Source organism: Puntigrus tetrazona, chromosome 4, assembly GCF_018831695.1.
Source record: "Puntigrus tetrazona isolate hp1 chromosome 4, ASM1883169v1, whole genome shotgun sequence".
NCBI classification, from domain to species: domain Eukaryota; kingdom Metazoa; phylum Chordata; class Actinopteri; order Cypriniformes; family Cyprinidae; genus Puntigrus; species Puntigrus tetrazona.
In genome coordinates this window covers 7,450,130-7,469,819 of record NC_056702.1, presented here as the reverse complement: position 1 = coordinate 7,469,819, position 19,690 = coordinate 7,450,130, and the positions used below count along the sequence as shown (strand labels likewise).

The 19,690-nt window shown below is 39.5% G+C and overlaps 3 protein-coding genes and 1 long non-coding RNA gene across 6 annotated transcripts in view; 2 read left to right on the top strand and 2 right to left on the bottom strand.

Moving 5' to 3' along the window:
* Positions 1-6: 6 nt before the first annotated feature.
* akr1b1.2 (aldo-keto reductase family 1, member B1 (aldose reductase), tandem duplicate 2) lies at positions 7-8,706 on the top strand. 2 transcript variants are annotated; one of them, XM_043237541.1, is made up of 11 exons: positions 54-180; positions 1,937-1,982; positions 5,926-6,093; positions 6,182-6,298; positions 6,436-6,513; positions 6,668-6,790; positions 7,131-7,237; positions 7,345-7,426; positions 7,510-7,593; positions 7,701-7,783; positions 8,178-8,706. In XM_043237541.1, exons 3-11 carry the CDS (start codon positions 6,043-6,045, stop codon positions 8,218-8,220), a joined length of 768 nt encoding a protein of 255 aa, XP_043093476.1. In that variant the 5' UTR covers positions 54-180; positions 1,937-1,982; positions 5,926-6,042; the 3' UTR covers positions 8,221-8,706. The 2 variants fall into 2 exon arrangements, with proteins under 2 accessions (XP_043093474.1, XP_043093476.1); XM_043237539.1 differs by lacking the exon at positions 1,937-1,982 and having other exon boundaries at positions 7-180.
* On the bottom strand, positions 8,490-11,071 carry akr1b1.1 (aldo-keto reductase family 1, member B1 (aldose reductase), tandem duplicate 1). The gene is made up of 10 exons (XM_043237542.1): positions 10,900-11,071; positions 10,488-10,655; positions 10,108-10,224; positions 9,942-10,019; positions 9,729-9,851; positions 9,541-9,647; positions 9,396-9,477; positions 9,207-9,290; positions 9,041-9,123; positions 8,490-8,938 (listed from the first exon to the last, which is right to left on the bottom strand). Exons 1-10 carry the CDS (start codon positions 10,960-10,962, stop codon positions 8,896-8,898), a joined length of 948 nt encoding a protein of 315 aa, XP_043093477.1. The 5' UTR covers positions 10,963-11,071; the 3' UTR covers positions 8,490-8,895.
* A 2,107-nt stretch (positions 11,072-13,178) lies between these two features.
* LOC122343472 overlaps positions 13,179-19,690 on the top strand; it is a 56,976-nt gene continuing 50,464 nt past the window's right edge. For both annotated transcript variants that reach the window (XR_006250789.1, XR_006250790.1), the window contains exons 1-2: positions 13,179-13,280; positions 17,319-17,459. This is a non-coding gene — a long non-coding RNA (uncharacterized LOC122343472). The remainder of the gene's footprint in view (positions 13,281-17,318; positions 17,460-19,690) is intronic.
* The window catches only part of shisal1a (shisa like 1a), a 28,477-nt gene continuing 26,953 nt past the window's right edge, over positions 18,167-19,690 (bottom strand). Inside the window, exon 5 of the mRNA XM_043237956.1 lies at positions 18,167-19,577. Within this exon, the coding sequence (XP_043093891.1) occupies position 19,577 (1 nt within the window). The 3' untranslated portion in view covers positions 18,167-19,576. The remainder of the gene's footprint in view (positions 19,578-19,690) is intronic.

Sequence of the window (19,690 nt, the reverse complement as noted above, 5' to 3'; positions counted from 1 at the left end):
CAGACGAGAGCAATCGATCCAGAGCTGCACCTGTGAGCCGCACTCGTTCACCTCGCGGGCTGCTGCTGAGCTTGGAGCTGGTCTGTCGAAATAGCTAATGCTTAATCTTTCACCATGGCAACGTCCTTAAAGCTGAGTACCGGAGCAGATATGCCCATCGTCGGACTGGGCACATGGAAGGTAAGGTCTAGTAACTTTTATTAGCGATCTCGACGCATTACATAAGTGCGTTAATTTAGCTGCCACGTTGCGTGCGGAATTCATGCCAAGAAGTTTTATTTTAAGTGCACGCGAAAGTGAAATATAATAGAAAAAGCACTGTTTAAGTTGCACAGAAATAACGAGTTCGCAAAAAGTGCGAAGGGAGACTTAAGGGGCGTTGTTCAGACGAGAGAAGTCGCAAAGACGGTTAAGAAAAGTTATGTAATTTAACGATTTGTGATGATGGCAGATAAACTATTGAGCAATCCTCAAAATATGAACGTCCGTGTCCAGGGAAAGCGGTGTTGTACTAATTATTTTCTGCAATCCATGCGCATTCTTTTATCGAAGAGGAGACGTAACTTTATATTCCAAATCATTTATTTGACAGATGCATATGATACAAACATCAGCTGCTGAGTTCATTCACACAAGAGAGTGTGTCCACACTCCAGCAGTTCTCAATATTTATCGTCGTCTCTCTTCAGTTCACACCCCCTCGAGCTATCTGACTCCGTTGCCCATTCGGTGTTGTATCCTCTTTTCAGGAAAGCTGACCCCCTCATTCCATCTGTGACCTATAGGACCTGAAGAGAGACATACATGACCCCTGACCCTCTCAACTCCCAAGCATGCAGCATGCTTATCACTCCTCTGCACGCAGACATAGGCCAGGGATGTTAGCTGACAGTTCCCTGTTAAACTAACATTCTTTTGCACAATATGTTGCTTGCACAAATACCATACTTGTTGGTAATTCAGTAGCAACTTGTTTTGTGATTTAGATGGAAAACAGTTCTATCTTCTTCTCTGGTCACTGCACACTCGCCAGGTTTTTTATTTTGGATTCTTACTTTGTATGTCCCATATCGTTCTTTGAACTGATTTGCAATACCTGCTCCGTATGCACAGTCAGCACTCACACAATGGGCCAACGGTTCTCCTTCAGGAGCTGTGAATAAATCACCTGTTGTGTGGATAATCTGTAATGCTTGTACTGCTGTTGGTGTGTGCAATGTTTTTGTGTTACCAGTATCAATATCCCTCTCTTGGTCCTGACTTGTCAGGGCCAATCTGGTATCTTTCAGTGATCTCTCAGGTGGGTCACAGGCTGCACATGCCAGCTAGGCGAACACAGTGCGAAGTTCTAGCAGTGACTTTCAGCGGAGTAGACCACGTAGGCTCCTTCCACTTTCTCCTAAATAGACGAAGTCTCACCCACTCTGTCGGCCTAGGTTGAGCAGTTCGCTCAGCACTGTCGGTGCGTGATGCTGAAACCTGAGTAGAAAAACAGTTAATCAAGGCAGTTAGTTTGTCAAAATACACGTTATGTGTCAAAGGTTCAATCGGCTCCACACACAGAGCCGTTGCTGGTCCAGGAAATGATCGACCTGTCATAAGTTCAAAAGGTGTAAAACCCGTAACCCTGTTAACAGAAGGTCGGACAGACATTAGTGCCAGTGGTAAAGCAGACAGCCAGTTAATCTTAAGTTGCGCACATATTTTAGCAAGCTTGTGTTTCAGGGTTAGATTCATACGTTCGACTTTTCCTTGTGATTGGGGAACACAGCACCAAATGAAAGTCAAGCCTAAGGCTGTTTTTCTACAGTTCTTAAGTGCACATTTTTAAAATGACTTCCATTGTCAGACCTAATCCGTCTCGGAAAACCATAATGGGGTATATAATGATTTATCAAACATTTTATTACAGCGGTGCTGTCTTCCTTCCCCACAGGAAATGCTTCTGGCCATCCAGTGTAGGTGTCTGCCATGACCAACAGGTACCTCTTACCATTTACTCTGTCTTATCATATCAGTAAAATCAATGACTACCTCATCACCTGGTCCACTAGCCAGTGGAAAATGACCAGCTGATGGGCGCATTGAAGGCTTAATGTTGTGTTCTTGACAAACTTCACATGAAACAATATGGTGTGAAATCAAATGTGGCATGAAAGGGTGCCACCAGGATTGTAATGCATGAGACATTTGTTTGTCTCCACAGCGAGATGGACTATGAATTTGGGTCAAAACAGAAACAGCTAATGATGAGGATAACACAGGACGACCATCTGGTGACGTCCACAAACCATCATGTGCCTTAATAGCTCCTTTGTTTAACCATTGAGTCTTTTCTGATGGGCTAGCTAGGTGTTGTTGTTCAATGATATAAGGTCTGGATAAATTAGGAAACAAATCAGACAGCTGACGCTGTGACATCATTAGGCATTGACTTGGCAGATATCCAGCTGCCTTTTTTGCCGCTTCATCAGCTGCTGCATTTCCTAACGAAATGAATGTGTTAGAAGTTGCATGACCTTGACGTTTCATTACAGCTACTGCAGCAGGCATGACCAATGCCTCTGACAGCTGTTCTGCTATTTTAGCATGCGCGATGGGACGTCCCGTAGCAGTGATATAGTCAATTCTCTTCCACATGGGAAGTTCAATGTGTATGGCAGTAACAACATATGCAGAGTCGCTGTAAATGTTAACCTTCTGTCCCTCTGCGAAGCGCAGGGCCTCTATCATTGCCAACAATTCAGCTCTCTGAGCAGACTGCTTTCCTGTCATCCTTCCTGCCTTCACTGTGCTAAACCTACCATCAACTTCTTGAACTACTGCAAATCCAGACTTCAGCTCTCCTACTTCATCCCTGAAGCAACAACCATCAGTAAACAATGTCATAACATCTTCATCTAATAGCCGCGTCGCAGACAGGTCAGCCCTAGCTTTTGAAGCTACATCAGTCAGCGGAGCACAGTCATGTGGTATACCATCAGTCACAAGGTCAGCCATATTAATTCCTTTGTGTGTAAACGTCAGGTTTGGGGCGTCTAAAACTTTGGCCAGACGTCTTTGTCTCAGTGGTGAAAAGGTAAATGAATTACTATTCACAAATGACATAACAGAGTGTGTGGTTAAAATAGTCAGTGGATGGGCCATAACAACATGTGATGTTTTGTCAATTGTCTTTGCCAGACCAGCCACGAAGCGTGAGCAAGGATCTGATCCAGCAATACGCTGGCATACATTAGAACCTTCCTCTGTCCTTTATCTTTCTGAAATAGCACGCCATGTGCACTTGTCTTCGTCTCTGAAACATCCAAGAAAAATGGTAAAGTGTAGTCAGGGCAGTTTAAATGGGAGGCATGTGACGGTTGCATTTTTAATTCAATGAATGCTTTTTCTGCCTCAGCTGTCCAGCTGAGGGTAGTAGTCAGATTACTCATGCCAGCTTCCTTAACAAGCTGTCGTAATGGCATAGTTAAAGCTACATACATTGGAATGTATTGTCTGCTGAAACCTGTCAACCCTAGGAAAGAAAGCATGTCTTTCACAGTGATCGGTCTTGTATGGTTTAATATGTCTGTACGGTGTGAACTTCTGCAGTCACTAATCTGCCCAGAAAACTGACTGTAGGACGACACGGTTGCAGTTTGTCTTTACTGACCTTGAATCCAGCTGTGTGTAGTTTTATCAGTACTACTTTTGTGGCTGTCATTGATGTGGAAAGTTATTGTTGATCTGGAGGCGAAGTCACTTCTCAAGCAAAGAGACTCGTACAGCAGGATTTTAGGTGTCAGGAAAACTTTATTGACCAGTCTGAGATAGCCGCAGTCAGCCTCTCCACTCTTGGTCTCTGTCTCCCCGTTTTAAACCCTTGCTAGCGTCCCACCCCACATACCTTCAGTCTTTGGTAAGAACATCTGCGTTCAATTTTAGGGTTTTTGTTTCTGTCCCTTGCCAATTCTATAGGGTCTGTGTGTGTGTGTGTGTTTAACATGTGGCTCTCCTTATTTATGTTTTTTTTCTATGAGAACTTGGTGACTTCTGACCTTATTGAACTTACCAGTTGATTTATGTTTTGCAGACCCCACTGCCTTCGCACGCAATCTTCTAGCAGCAGACACCATTATGTTTAAGAATGGCACAAAAGTAACATGTAGTTAACTCATAAATGTATAGAAATTATATAATAAAGCTGAAGGAAACCTCCGTCATCATACAATCTTGTGGTGTTGTAGCTGCAATCAGTAGATCATCTACATATTGAATCAGTATTGTGTCTTCTGGCATTTCACACGGCTGCAGTATTTGTTTCAAAACCTGATTAAAAATGCCTGGTGATAAAATGAAGCCCTGCGGCAAACGGTTGTATGAATACTGTTGACCACGATAAGTGAAGGCTAAACAGTCTTTGCATTCCTCAGCAATAGGAATACAGAAAAAAGCATTCGCTAAATCTATACATGTAAACCATTTCTGTAGAGGTGTTAGGTTTGACAGGGCAGTGTAAGGATTAGGTACTGCTACTGTAGGTGTTGAAACTAAGGAATTTATCTTCCTTAAATCATGTACTATACAATATTTATCGGCTTAGGGACCGGAAAAATGGGTGTGTTCCATTCAGAGTCATGTTCGATCAGTACCCCAGATTTAAGTAATCCTTCTACAGTTGATGCTACCCCCTGTTCTGCCTCTGGCTTGTTTCTGTATTGTGGGACCCAAACAGCTTCATCAGTTTTCAGAGAGAAAGAGACTGGAGTAATATCACAAAATCCAACGTCCGTTGGACCTGCAGACCAAAGGTCTTTTGGCATTGATTCAATCAATTCACTTACACCTTCACCATCTGTTTTCTCCCTTCCGTGACAGCGGTCGACCCACGTGTGTGTCATTGTGCCAGTGTCATTTGTGTAATGGCTGTATTTGTATGCCTGTTGTGATGGTGAAAAATACATGCAATAAATATTGGTTGGTTCCCAATCAGTACTAGCTAATAGTCGTTTTGTCATACTTCCTAGTTCCCTAGCCTCATGATTAGGACTCAGTGCAAGAGAAATGTGTGGTGCTGCTGTATCAGACATCTTGTACCACTCCATTTGTTTAGTAGTCAAATTAACTGGTGAAACAACACCCTCTTATCCAATCAAGAGGCCCATACCTCTTAAGCACCATTTGGTGCCCTCATGTTGTTCAAAGAGTTCCTGATACAGCAGATCATCATTTCTGTGAATAAATAATAACAGTGACAGTGAATAAATAATAAAAAATATTATAATAATAATATAAAAAAATAAAACATCAGTAATATATATTCACAAAGGGTAGAAAATATCCCACACAAGCAAGCAAATTTACCTTTAACAGCCTTTTGCTTGGCTATTAACTGATAACAGTCAATACGTCCTTTGTTTGATAGATAAGAAGAGATACTGAGGGGCGAATTTACACCAAACGATTAAAGAAGAAAGAGCAGTGCTGTTCTTCCAGTGTACAATCATATTGGGAAGAGAGACGAAAACACTGGTTTCATTGTGCAGCGGTTTTGTTTCATTTAGATTTTCTTCCATTTTCTGCAATTTGTTTTTTTTTTTTTTATTAGAAATTTTAGAGCAAAGAGTGTACAAGGGCAACGGCATTTCAGTTAAATCAAAACAAAGGTTATAAAGAAAATCACATCCGTAAACAAACTAATTATTTCACAAGCAAACAAAAAAAAAAAAAAAAAGATTTAAGGCTTTAAAAAAAAAATATATATATATATTTGATAATAATTAGTTTTCTCTTTTTCCTTATAATTTTTATTTAATTTCCTTTGTTTCTCTCTACTTTTTTTCTTTCCTTTCACAAATAATTTCTATTTCTCGGTTTCCTTTCCACTTAAGTGTATTCATTGCTGTCCATTTTGGTGAAATTTTCCTGCCGTTCTCGTTCCAGTCTCCTCCAGGTAAAGTGGCGGAGGCTGTGAAGGCAGCCATCGCTGCAGGGTACAGACACATCGACGGCGCCGCCGTCTACAACAACGAAACGGAGGTTGGAGAGGGGGTTAATGCCATGATAAAAGACGGTGTGGTTAAAAGAGAAGAGCTGTTTGTGGTCAGCAAGGTAGGCCAGCTGGAAAAAAAGCTCAATTGCTGACTTAGTAGCCGCGATGAAGGAAAACGCATTGATTGTGTGTCATTTTGTTTCACAGCTCTGGTGCACCTTTCACGAGAAGGCCTTAGTGAAAGGAGCTTGCCAGAAGACTTTAAGTGACCTGAAGCTGGACTACCTGGATCTTTACCTGGTTCACTGGCCAATGGGCTTAAAGGTGATCTATTAAAATTCATACGAAACGCCTTCATTTATTTCTAGTGTTTATTGTTGATCCACGCTACGCAGCTAGAAAGGTCAATAATGCATCACAGCTAAAATCTATTCAGAAATACATTCTTCATTGCTTTTCAGCCTGGGCCGGATCAGTTCCCACTGGACAGTGAAGGGTTAACCATTGCTGATGAAAGCAGTTTTTTGGACACCTGGGAGGTATGAGGAAAGGGATCTGATGTGTAAAGTAAACGCTCACTTTCCTTTTTAGCGTGTTAATCTGTTCTACACGTTTCTGCTCGCGTCGTTTGCAATTCCAGCAATTGTTTTAGCTGTATTTAATTGATTACAATTGTGGTGCAATGTTTGCCAGGCTATGGAGGAGTTGGTGGATGCTGGGCTGGTCAAGGCCATTGGCATCTCCAACTTTAATCGAGAACAAACTGAAGCCATCCTGAATAAACCAGGTCTCAAGTACAAACCCGCCAACAATCAGGTCGGTACCATATACTTTTTTTAAAGGGCATCGGTGTTCTTTCCTTTGACAATTGCAGACGAACCAAGAAAGGTCAATATTTATCTAATGAACAGCGTTTCGCCTACAGCTACTGTGTAATTCAATTTCACTCCTTTAATTTCCTGCTACTTGTGAAGAACAGACGCAGTTATCTGTCTGGAATATAGGCTTAAAATGTCATTAGGATGCTGCTTGACTTTTAGTCTGCAGGCATAGTGCTTGTATTAAGGGAGATTTTATCACTGGTATTGCTGTATGTTTCGTGTTTGTTTAAAACGGCACGTTTTATCCCATTTTTGTACCGTATTTTTATTTCCAGATCGAGTGCCACCCGTATCTGACTCAGGAGAAGCTGATTAACTACTGTCAGTCCAAAGGCATCACAGTCACCGCGTACAGTCCTCTGGGTTCTCCAGACAGACCTTGGTTAGGCCGCCTTTCCCAGATACCGAAGCTTTGTTATTATTTGCTGTTTAGTTTCAAGATGGTGACTTTATTTCTGGTTTCTGTGGTTAACCTTCTCTCAAACTTAGGGCTAAACCCGAAGATCCCTCTCTCCTTGATGACCCCAACATCAAGGCCATTGCAGAGAAGCACAAGAAGACTACCGCCCAGGTGAGGAGACCTCCGTCCTACTTATGTCAAAGCTTGCTGTTGGCCAGTACGGTATGCAATGTTTATTTGGCATCTGTGCACAGGTTCTCATCCGCTTCCACATTCAGAGGAACGTGATCGTCATCCCGAAGTCCATCACGCCTCAGCGCATTCAAGAAAACTTTCAAGTAAGTTCATCTTTAGAAGTCATGTTGTCAGTAGGGTCTTGGAATTGGGTTGCTATGCTAAATTATTTGTTTATTGATCGTTTTACTTTTTATTCCTACACCAAAAGGTCTTCGATTTTGAGTTGAGTCAGGATGAAATGAAGACCATTTTGGGCTTCAACAAGAACTTCAGGGCTTGTCCAATGCAGTGGTGAGTATGTTTCACGGGCAGAAAATTACATTAATAAAAGCATTAAAATTGATTACATTTATTAAGTCATGGCATTACATGTTGCATGATGTGCAAAAAATGAATTAATAATTTCAGTATTGTTTTGCCTTCCAATAAAATTTATCTAAATATTGTTAAACACGATGCATCTACTTGAAGTAGATTTTTCACAACCCATTGGCAGATATTCTTGTTTGTCAAAAAAATCACTTCCTTTTGACCTCATGAAGCGAGCCTTTTCATTTAATATACTTTGTTTTTTGCTTAAATTTAAATGTAATGATTGCAAAAACAAAACAAAGAAAACGTGGAAACCAATTTGTGACATTAGAATTGATTCACTATTTAACAGTGCATTTCTCTGTCACCGCAGGGGTGTGAAGCACAAGGACTACCCATTTAATGCTGAGTATTAATTGAAGACATCTCAGAACATCCTGTTTTAAGAAAAATGGGTCCCTGGTTTCCGTGATTGCTGATTTTTGGCCATTGATTTAATGTGAAAATCTCTCTTCTTTTGCTTTATAAATTGGTTACTGAGAAACTACCATACAGTGCTGCTGTGATATGACGTGCTGGTTTGGAATTTAAAGCAAGCCATATCATTATTATTATACTTCAAATTCATGCTTTAACGGTTACAAGCTGTTGCTTTAAATGTATCCTGACAAAAAAAGACGCCTTAAAAATTTTTATTTGAACAATGTTACACACTTTGCACAATTAGACAGATAACATGAGAAAGTGTTTGGTCCTAAGAATGTATATTTTAAAAATGAATTAATGCACGCTCCTTTCTCTCAAAGTTGACAACAAAAGCACTTCCGGTTCACAAGAGCAGCTCTTGTTTACTGTATTGATGTATGGTTTAAAAACCCAAATAAAGTTCTGCATCAAACGGCTCTCTGTCTTATGTTTTAAATGTGTTTCTTATGTCTTGAACTGCTCGCTTGAGCTTTACTTTCGATTAACTACATTTAGTCCCTCAAATCTTTCTTTGAGATTACTGACGTAATTCATTTATCCCTGATGAGAAATGCAGGAGTCTTATCTACTTCACATTGCAGTCAGAAACTGGATTAATTAATGTTCTAGTATTCTGCATTCAGTGGAAAATCCTTATGCTTGGAAGCCCTGCAATAAAAAGGCAAAGGAGGCCAATTAGTTAACATTCCAGGAGGCCTAATACTACACACATGGATACAAAGTACACCGCAAATTTGCATAATGACTCACCATTCCAGCATAAAAGCTCTCCAGTTTCTATTAAAACTCAGTATGGTGTTCATCTCCTCTTTACTCAGCTCGAAATCAAAGACCTGCAGGGACAAAAGCACGTTTTAACCATTTACTAAAAGTTAATGTGTATCTAGTTTGCTTGTTTCAATTCAAAAGGAAACACCTCAAAGTTCTCCTTGATTCTCTTGGGGTTTACGGATTTGGGAATGACCACGACATTCCTCTGCATGTGGAAGCGGATTAGGACCTGTCAAGAAAGTTCATTGCTTACGTTATTGTACTTCGAAGTTGATGAACACGTGAACTTAGTCAGCGTTTCATAACGAATAAAAAAAAGCAACTTTACACCTACCTGTGCTGTGGTTTTACCATGCTTATCTGCAATGGCCTTGATCTTTGGTTCCTCTAGCAGTGATGGTTCACCTGCCTGTGCCCTAAAGAAAGGACTAATTTATAGCCATCTCACGGTTAGTTAACTAATTAACGACGGTGCTTACCAGGGTCTGGTTGGAGAACCCAGAGGACTGTACGCGGTGACTGTAATGCCTTTGGACTGACAGTAGTTAATCAGCTTCTCCTGAGTCAGATACGGGTGGCACTCGATCTGGAGGCGAAAAGCGGTTATTGGAAATATTTAGCGCCGATCTTAATCCGAACTTCAGATTTGCCGCAAACGACACAATACCTGATTGTTGGCAGGTTTGTACTTGAGTCCTGGTTTGTTCAGGATTCTCTCAATCTGATCGCGGTTGAAATTAGAGACGCCGATGGCCTTGACCAGCCCAGCATCCACCAACTCCTCCATTGCCTTTGTGAGAAGACGTTAACATTATTGTAAACAGCAATTGTTCTTCTATCAGCTATCGAATGCGAGCAACACAAATTTTAGATTCATTACCTCCCATGTTTCTAGAAAGTTACTGCTGTCTGGAATTACTTGGCCATCCTTATCGACTGGGAACAACTCATTTCCAGGCTGGCGAATTTAATACACAGATCAGCATAAATTGTGCACAGCATTTCTTACTTTATTATTAGTCAGCCTATATGCTTATTAGCCCTACCTTAGTGCCCATGGGAAAGTGCATTAGGTAGAGATCAACGTAGTCCAGTTTTAGGTCGCTTAGAGTCTTTTCACAGGCTCCTCTTACCAAGTGTTTCTCATGGTAAGTGCACCACAGCTGTAAAAAAATGTCGCATTTCAAATAATGTATTTGTTAAGCATTTTTCTACATTCTTAACTGTTAAACCATGACTTATATTTCAGGAATCAGAGCATGACGTAACAGTGGATTAAACACACAATAATACATGTTATACAAGTGCCTTGCGTATGATCTTTGACATGGTTTGATGCTGTGTGAAACTGCAAGGCACATGATTGGCCTTGTGAGACCATGATTCCTGTCATGTGCTTCAGACACACATTTTTACGTGCTTCTACCTTGCTGACTATGAATAGGTCCTCTCTCTTCAACACTCCTTGGTTAATCATGGCATTGACTCCGTCCCCAACTTCATTCTCATTTTCATACACATGGGCCCCATCGATGTGGTGGTAGCCAGCCAGGATAGCTGCCTTTACAGCCTCTGTGACCTCACCTGAAGCAGACTAGAGGAATTAAAAAAAAAAAAATTTTTACTATTAAATCTTAATATACCTTGCAATTTTTGTATAATATCTACAATTAAATATAAAACGTGAAAAGCATTTAATAAGACAACTTCTAGTGTTTAATTAGCAAAGCGCAATAAGCAGGGGCAGAAAAAAACCCAATTGCTATAATTATATAATAATTAAAACCATCCAGAGTGAAACTGTACAGTGCATAACATAAATAAAAGTGAATACTCACCCTCCATGTTCCCAGTCCAACAATTGGCATTTTAGCTCCATTGCTTAGAGTCACAAATGTCATGGTGACCTTTAATATAAAGCACTTATTAAACCTAATATAAAGCACTTGTTGTTAGTCTCTGCACACTTCAACAGCCTTCACGCTCTGCAGCAGCCTCTTCTTTCGAAGCCGGTTTTATCGCATGGGTTTGTAAGTGGATTTGATTGGTCAGGTCTGGAAACACCCCCTGGAAAGAGGTGCAGAGGTGCATTGTTCCAACATAAAGCAGACTTGGCTTGTAGTTCGGGGACATTTCGAAGGAAAATAAGTTTAATTTAATATATATATATATATATATATATATATATATATATATATATATATATATATATATATATATATATATATATATATATATATATACATAATAAGATACATTTTTGTGATTGCTTCTGATATTTAAAACGAATGATAATGATAACATCTGCAGTTATTGTGTACAGTTTACAGTAACATTCTTTTATATAGACAGTTTTAATTTAGACCGTTTGTGATTTTTAATATCTGATTATCACAGCACAGAAGCATTTGCATTTGTTATTATGATCAATAGAGCACTTGTGGCATTTATTTTATTTTATTTTATTTTATTTTGTTTTGTTTTACGGACGCCCCAAGCTTTTATTTTGAAACTCCGTCTCGTAATGTCGTCAGAGCTGTGGTCACTGTGTGTGTAATTCTGCGCGGTCAACCACATTCTGCACAGGAGAAATTAGCATTTTTATAAGAGTTTATTGACTTCAAGAAAAGCAGTTAAATGACCACATCGTGGACATCTAATTCCCCCAAAAAGAGCACTTATGGGAGAGTTTTTACTAGAAGTGCTGCAGGTGTTTATCATTTATAATCGACTTTTACATAAGTGAACTTTAGACAGCTAGTCTTGACCCAACCTTACCTGTTTCTGTGAGGAGTTCAGTAGTCCTAGTGTCCACAATAAAGGATACGGATAAAAGGATAAGTCTTTAAAACTAAATCAAAAAATTTGGTTTCCAATGTTGTTTTTGTTAACTAAAGTTTAAAAACGATTAAAAGTTGTTTTCAGGAATTAAAGCAAAGCTTTACTAAATATAGAAATATTATAAACTTATACTTATGAAGTTTACATCAAACTTCATAAGTATAAGTCTTAACTGAAACATATGTTTAAATTGATGCACTAATATTATTAAACCTATAACAGAAGGCGAAATAAATTTAAAACTGCAAGCAAAAAAAATATATAAAAATTACCTAGTGATTTTTAAGAAAGATTACCTTTCTTTTTTGTGTGATATAATAAAATACAAATAAAATGAAATGTAATTAATTGTAATAAATAATATTTTCATCATCAATGTTTTTTTTTTTTTTTTTAAAAAAGCCACAAATGATTAATTCATAAATATAACATTTTTGGAGAGTTAGGCTACATGACTTAAACTTGTGTTTATTTTCCCAAGCGCATCTACCGATTGTGGTACTTCTGCTAAATTGTTTTTGGTTTTTTTTCTCAAATAGCACCTTAGAAAACACTTCACTGAGGTTATGGGCCTGCAGTTGAGCCCTTTTTTGCTCAGCAGCTGCTTTTTAAAATCCCACTGACATCCCCAAAGGGGCTCTGGGGAAACACCAGAAGACCCACTCCAAAGAGAAACCATGTCTTTGTGCGCGCTGCGGGAAGGGCCCTGTTTGTTCACGCTCGGGACTGCCACTTTTAAGTGCGGTCTGTGTGATTCGCGTCCGAAGGCCGGCTTGACCCGGTGTAGACTCTCACACGCCTCGGAGGGTCACTCAAGCGCCAGCGCTACCACGCAGGACATGAGCCTTTCCGATGGCCAGACCGCAAAATGACTCGCTGCTCCACACGAGGCGCCACACGGGCATACGGCCTCATTCGTGTTCTCGGTGCAACAAGAGTTTCTTCAGCTCTTACCGCCTCAAGAGACAACCCTACCAGTGCTTGGGCTGCGGGAAAACATTTCAACAGTCATGTCATCCGAAAGTGCATTTCCTAGAAAGGAGATCGGAAAGCAGGGCGTCTAATGCTTCATTCGTTGTTGTTTTTTTCCTCAAAAAGCACATGCTAAACATTTTAATTTCACATATTAAAGTAACTGTATGTGTATTATATGAGGGTTATATAAAGTAAAATTCGTTTGTCAATGTCAGATTAAACAACATTACATAAGACAATTTTCACTTTGAATCAATGGGCCTGCTGTACTTTTTTTATTCACAAGCCTGCACTTCTCGCTCCGTCCGCCAGGTGTCACCAAAACAACGTCCAAAGTCCTTTAAACGCTTTCCACGTGTTCACTGTTTACAGCAGCACCAGCGGCTCTTCAGAACAATAACTGGTACGAAAACATATATTTTTTTTATCATCGTCTTTTTGGCTCTGGATATAGTCATTGGTTAGATTTAGCAGCCGATGATTTCGAAACTCAAATTATCAAGCCTGCCGGTTGTGGTTTGGATTCAGCTCTCCTCGGCAAAGAAACGGGGGGAACATTTATCAATCAAAATAGACAAGTGCGCAATTATATAGCTGCTTTTAGCATTGATTTTATTTCTTGCTGTTGTTCAACCTAATAAAAAAAAAAAAAAAAATAGAATCCCTGAAGAAGAAAATGCATTGAATTCAAGTTTTATATTTAAGGTCTTGAGACCCCAATTAAAATGTATGCGTTTATGCCTTCTGAATTCACATGCTAGCTTTATTGTTAATTTTAGTATGCTCTTACCCTCAAGTGAGTTGTTAATTTGTTGTCAACTTCATCTAGTATGATTAAAGAAACTTTTACACTGCTTTTCCAAAGCAGATCAATTGATTCTTTATAGAAATCTGACTTTTTCTACTAACTGGACATCAGTCTTGACATTTCATTTCGGGTTTTTGAAGACTTGTAATGTAGTGCACCAGTTCCGTGGATCTCTATGAATGCTTAAATAGTGCTTTGCGTCCTTTTGCGAGCTCGAAAGCTCCATTGCCCCTCCGTTTCTTCCTCTCCCTTTAGGTTTCTACAGCTGTCATTAATGCACTACCAAAAAGTAAGATTCCATGCCTTCCTTTCTTTTTTTTCTTCTCTCTCACAGAGAAACATAAAATCAATACGGCTATATTAAAACACAAAGCAGCAAAGGGCAGACACTTGTGGGTGGTTGTTTGGAGTCCCTCGGCCCATTCATTCTGTAAGTGTTTCCAGCTGGGATGGGAGAGGCCGGCGCCTGCCCAGCTGCTGCGCACTGACCTTCCACTTACAGCAGGAGGGACAGAGTCATTTACTAATGCAAGAAGCACGGGGATCCGTATGACTTTGAAATACCTTTTTTTTAGCGAGGGTCTAGTTCGCAAAAGGATTTTTTATATATATATATATATATATATATATATATATATATATATATATCTGTTATGTTAGGGCTCTAAAAGGGGAAATTTGTAGAAACTGGGCATTGCATCGCTGGATGCTCTGCAGTGAATGGGTGCCGTCACAAAGAAAGTCCAAACGGCTGATAAAAACCTTGTAGTAATCCATCAGTAATGTCCAGTGAAGTGAAAAAGAAACAAATCCGTCACTAATGCATTTCACTTTTGCTTCTTGCGGTGAAAAAGCCCATTCCCTCTTGTCCTCTTATATCAAAACCCATTTATCCAACGGTTTGTATGTTTGATATTTCTGTGCATATTTCTTTTTTTATCGCGTAGATAGAGGATAAATATAACAACGGAGAATTAGTTTATTACAAACATGCAGCTTTCTGCAAGGTGCTATAACTGATGGGCTCTCATTCTGACGGCACCCATTCACTGCACAGGATCCATTGCAAGTGATCTAACGAAACAACCTCATCCACATCTTGGGGTAAGAAAATTGTCAGCAGGTTTTAATTTTCAAGTACTTTTCCCTTTAATTAAACCCAAGACTTTGAGAGATACAACTTATAATCCCTTCGACTGAACGACTAATCACAGCGCAGAGGAGTTCGATTCATTCTGAAAGGCCTCCAGTTCTCCATAGTAGTGTAATGAGTTTAATTAAAGACGAGGGAGTGAAAAGGGCCACCCCTTTTTAAGCGACCAAAAAGCTATTTATATGTTTGCCCAATGTAATCTGACACTCATTCTCGACTTCAGTTTTCGTCTTCTCCTCATTAGCTTTACACAGCTCTGGCAAACGCAAGGGCACCGTTCTCTCTCCCACCATTTGCGTTATCTAATTTCACCTCTCATCTCAAACAATCAATTACCTGGCTGAAGTAAGCCCTTAATGCCTTTAGCTGGAAATTGCCTTTGCGCCCATGCAAGCCAAATAAACCAGATTAGCCAGTGGTGATTGAATTCCGTCGGGCCGAGACCCCGACGAGGACAAATTCCCTCACCCGCCAAACTCCCGCAGCTCACGAACCCTGTCCCTGTTTGTGTTTTTGCTTTGTTTCGGAGAGCCGGTTTTGCGGGGATTTGTTACAGATGAAGTGAGGACACAAGTGAAGGTGTACGCGTACAAGACCTAGTTCGGCTTTTGAGTGAAGATGGAATTAAATTGCATGAAAAAATGACGATTCTCAATTGCGATGTACACTTTAAAGCGTTCGTGGCAAGTCGTAACAATGATTTTAATTGAATCTGGTATAGAAATATGAACGTCTGATGAACGAGATTCACAAACACACCTTATATATTGCATACGCTTGGATATGTTAAATATATGGCTGGAGATATTTTGTTCCAGCGGTCATTTGATTTGTTTGTGATTCTTGAAATCCGTTGATAGCATCTTCTTGAAGTATTTTGAAATATTTCATTATTACTATTTAAAAATATCGGAGAAAGACTTTTCACTAATCTTGATATTGACATCTGCAGCTTCAAAAATACAATTTTGTGTAAGGAATTAATATACACTTATTATTAATCCAATAAAAGGGGTGATGTTGTATATTAACACAAACATGAGAATTTATTGAACCAATAATTAAAATATAAATGCATGTAGCAAATATGTATGATCAAATTAAACAGGATCATAATCAGCCGCATATTAATGGGGAATAATGCGTAAGTAATGAGTGAAGGCTAATTAAAGCACATTTCTATGTATATTCTCCAAAATATTTGCATAATAATTCACAATTTAGGAAGGAAAGCAACTGTTAATTTGGGTCACACTTTATTTTATGCTATTAATAAACCATTAGCTACAACGTTGACCTCAACCTAATGAATCGCTACTTATAGTTATTAAGGTATTAAATTTACGTATTGGGATGTAGAATATGGTCATGCACAATATGTGCTTAATAAGTACTAATCAGCAGCCAATTTGTTAATAATAGGCATAATAATAAGCAACTAGTTAATAGTGAGTATTGGTCCCTGTAGTAAAGTGTTAATTTGCTCTTTTAAAATGAAACAGTTTGAAAACAGCAGCGTTAACCTTTATATAATCGATTATTGAATTTGCTACATTTAAATTTTATCATCAGATCAATGCATCTTTATAGCCCAAAACAGGTTGCTCTGACATATATTTCCGCCCTAGTTGCATTTGTTCGGAGAGCATCCTAAACACATTTAAACAGGTGTGCAATGTTGCGCCGAAAATCATCTGTGAAAAAGGGAAAAAAACATTTGTGGAAATGTGTATCACAAAAGATAAAGAGACATGCTGTTAAGGGACACCACTGGAAGATACTTTAATGACACTCAAACTGGGGCAGACGGTGTATTTCGGTTTTAGGAAGTCATTAGTTTAGGAAAGGATACACACACGATCACGCGCGGTCCCGTGAGGGTCATTGCCTATATGAGGTGAATGTAACTCCTTTGTGCGTCTAGTGGGCTTTGTGATATTTAATAGCTCTTCTGAGAGCATGATAAAGTTTTAATGCATACATAAAGAGCCCTGCCTCTGCTTAATGAGCTAATCCGTTTAATGCTAACTTCACACCCACCAAAGACTCGCTTCCAGTCTCCCCTCAGACACGAGACGGCGGCAGGACTATAAATAGACCTTTAATAGATTAATGCAGTTTTCTGTGATTTGTTGTGGAGGTCGGGTTCGAGGAACTAGTGACAAATGAAGGTGATTATCGGATTATTGTCCGTTGCTCTTTTTCCGTCTCGCTTCCTTCCTCTGTTTCTCGTTTTCTCAGTTATAAATCTTCAAATCAGGTCTTTCTTTGAGATTCACACCTGTGCCACATGTGTTCCTCTTGTCAAAACGCCGCCTCTAATGATAAGACTTTCACTTCGAAACACTCAGACGGGGCCGGTCTACCAAAAATGTCAGTCGGCGGCTGTGCCACTTTAGTGGCCTAGGGTTCTGTGTTCAGACGGGAAGTTCAGAAATAGCCGGCCGCACAAACTTATTTGAGCTGTGTTATCCCCTTAGAGACAAACTTCCAGCCCTGGAACCAATTAGAGCAGGAGGAGCCCCTGCACCCGTCCACGGGAGGCGCCTTCGGTGCGGAGACGGAGGCAGGTGCTACTGACGTTCCTCTGGAGAAGTAATCAGCGGCGCCTCTGTTCGAAGGTGAGATGGGAAACTTTGGAGAGTGCCGGGTCACACTCGTCTTTGACAGGCTGGAGTCTGAAAGAAGTGTAAAGGGGTCTTGAAATTGTCCTTTGAGATATTTTTGCACTTGTTGTACTATAAAAACATGCGGTTTCAGAGGGCTTTTACATTAAAGGCACAGTGGCACAAAACTGGTTTCTAAGAGACAGGATGTAATGTAGATAATAAATAAATAGATAGATAGATAGATAGATAGATAGAAAAATAGAAAATATCAATAAAATTACAAATAAAATATTGACATTACCGTTTAGAAGTTTGGGGTCAAGATAAGGTTTTTTGAAAGAAGTCTCTTATGCTATATTTATTTGATCAAAAATGCTGAAGAAAAACACTAATATTGTAAAATATGGCAATTTAAAGTAAACTCACCATACTGTAGTCTTCAGTGTCACATAGAAATTATTCTCATTTGTCGTCCGTTCAACATTATAATTAATGTTGAAACCATTACATTTGTGTAAAACATGATATATTTTTTCAAAATTCTTTTATGAATAGACTTTTATGAATTTGAAACGGAAATGTTTCGTAATATGATACATCTCTTTACTGACACTTTTGATCGATGTGTTGGTTATTATTTTTATTATTTAATCCTGCTTACGGGAAACGTTTGAACAGTAGTGTGTAGTGATCAGGAAGAGATCTGACAGACGTGCAAAAACACTGCAAAAGATAAATCTTTATTTCTCCCAGATTGTAACAGTAAAAAGTTAACAAGTGCAATTACAACTCCGCTGCCCCCCCCATCCCACCCACGGACCCCGTCATAAAAACAGAGAGAAGTTTAACAGGTGGACGGCCATATCACACTTCAACTGAGGTACCAACCACTATCACAGAACAAGGTGCTAGGCATGTACTACAGATTTACCGTAAGGCAATTTATAACTTATTACTCCAAAACATAACACATCTCTCTTCCCTCCACGAGGGGAAAAACTATTAGTTTCACCTTAAATAGATAAACAAGAGCACAACAAGTTCTCCTCTATACACAACACGACTCAGCACAACGCTGTGTGTTATTGCAGGTGAATACTCACAGCCTAACAGTGGCTACGTTTACCTATGTCTAGTTGGCTTCGACTCAGTGCACAAGTTCAATAGGGATAAAAAAAAATATATATATATATATATATATATGTTGCTGTATTTCTACAATGAAATGACTTCCAGATCTAAACTCCATTGAGTCAAGTTTCAGGCTCTTACCGTCTTCTTTATTGTCTATTGCTTTATGTATAAATGATTATTACCCCTGGCTGAAATCTCAGTAGTTACAAAGTATTCTAAAATGGCGACGTCATGTCTTCTAAACAGAATTAGAAAATTCCAAATCGCGTTTAATCCAAAGCGGTAGAGAAATTTCCGCAAGAAACAAAGGTCCTTTGTCTGTTGTAGTTTACATTTATACGCTTCCAAACCAACCCGTTGGTCAACATTTGATGTAAAACTATTTCTCCCTCATAATATTTTGCCCTAAAATGTCTGGATTTTGCCCGCAAAAACTCGCAGAACAACGGTAATTGTGACCGCAACTAATATTTTACATTCACTGCAGTTTTAACTGATGCGGATGGTCCTATTAGGACAAATTAAAATAAAAAAAAACTTTTTCGCTACTTCAAGAAAAGCCAACCAACGGCTTCAGAGCAGTGCAAACGTGATCTATATATTGTAGAGATTTATGGACACGACGGCCTCTTCTCTATCTTTTACGAAAAGTCCTATTCCCTGCATCTAAGTCCTAACTTCCCGAAATGACAAGGCAAGGTAGTGGGCATCAAAGACAACAGTCTCATTAAAGTCCTTCAACAGCTGTCGAAAAGTAGATCCAGCTGAACAAGCCTCCTCTGATTGGGCAGAGAAACTCATTTGCAGCTGTCAGTCTCAGCATCAGCGTCTTCATGTGGAGAAAATGCCATCCAGCAGAGCTGCAGGAGGTAGCCGGCGCAGTCCGTGTCCTAAATGTAGATGGGACCAGGAAAAGAGTCTCTGAATTCAAATCTCCATTTCCTGGACGTTCCTCCTTTGTCGTACTAAGCGCATCCTTGGGATCCAACTGGGTGTCTAGAGAAACAGAGAGAGAGGGGAGATCAAGATCAAAAATGAAATAATCTCATTGTAAAGATTTGTCTGTCGATCATGGAGGCATCAGAAGTTTTATTAAAGTTTTAAAATAG

What these genes read in the sequence shown, in the direction of transcription:
- akr1b1.2 (XM_043237539.1), top strand. Translation starts at nt 115, where the DNA reads ATGGCAACGTCCTTAAAGCTGAGTACCGGAGCAGATATGCCCATCGTC. An exon ending in ACAAGAAGACTACCGCCCAG is followed by an intron (nt 7,427 to 7,509) that starts GTGAGGAGACCT and finishes ATCTGTGCACAG; the next exon opens with GTTCTCATCCGCTTCCACAT. An exon ending in AGGGCTTGTCCAATGCAGTG is followed by an intron (nt 7,784 to 8,177) that starts GTGAGTATGTTT and finishes CTGTCACCGCAG; the next exon opens with GGGTGTGAAGCACAAGGACT.
- akr1b1.1 (XM_043237542.1), bottom strand. Translation starts at nt 10,962, where the DNA reads ATGACATTTGTGACTCTAAGCAATGGAGCTAAAATGCCAATTGTTGGA. An exon ending in TTGGACTGGGAACATGGAGG is followed by an intron (nt 10,656 to 10,899) that starts GTGAGTATTCAC and finishes TAATTCCTCTAG; the next exon opens with TCTGCTTCAGGTGAGGTCAC. An exon ending in ACAAACCTGCCAACAATCAG is followed by an intron (nt 9,648 to 9,728) that starts GTATTGTGTCGT and finishes TTTCGCCTCCAG; the next exon opens with ATCGAGTGCCACCCGTATCT.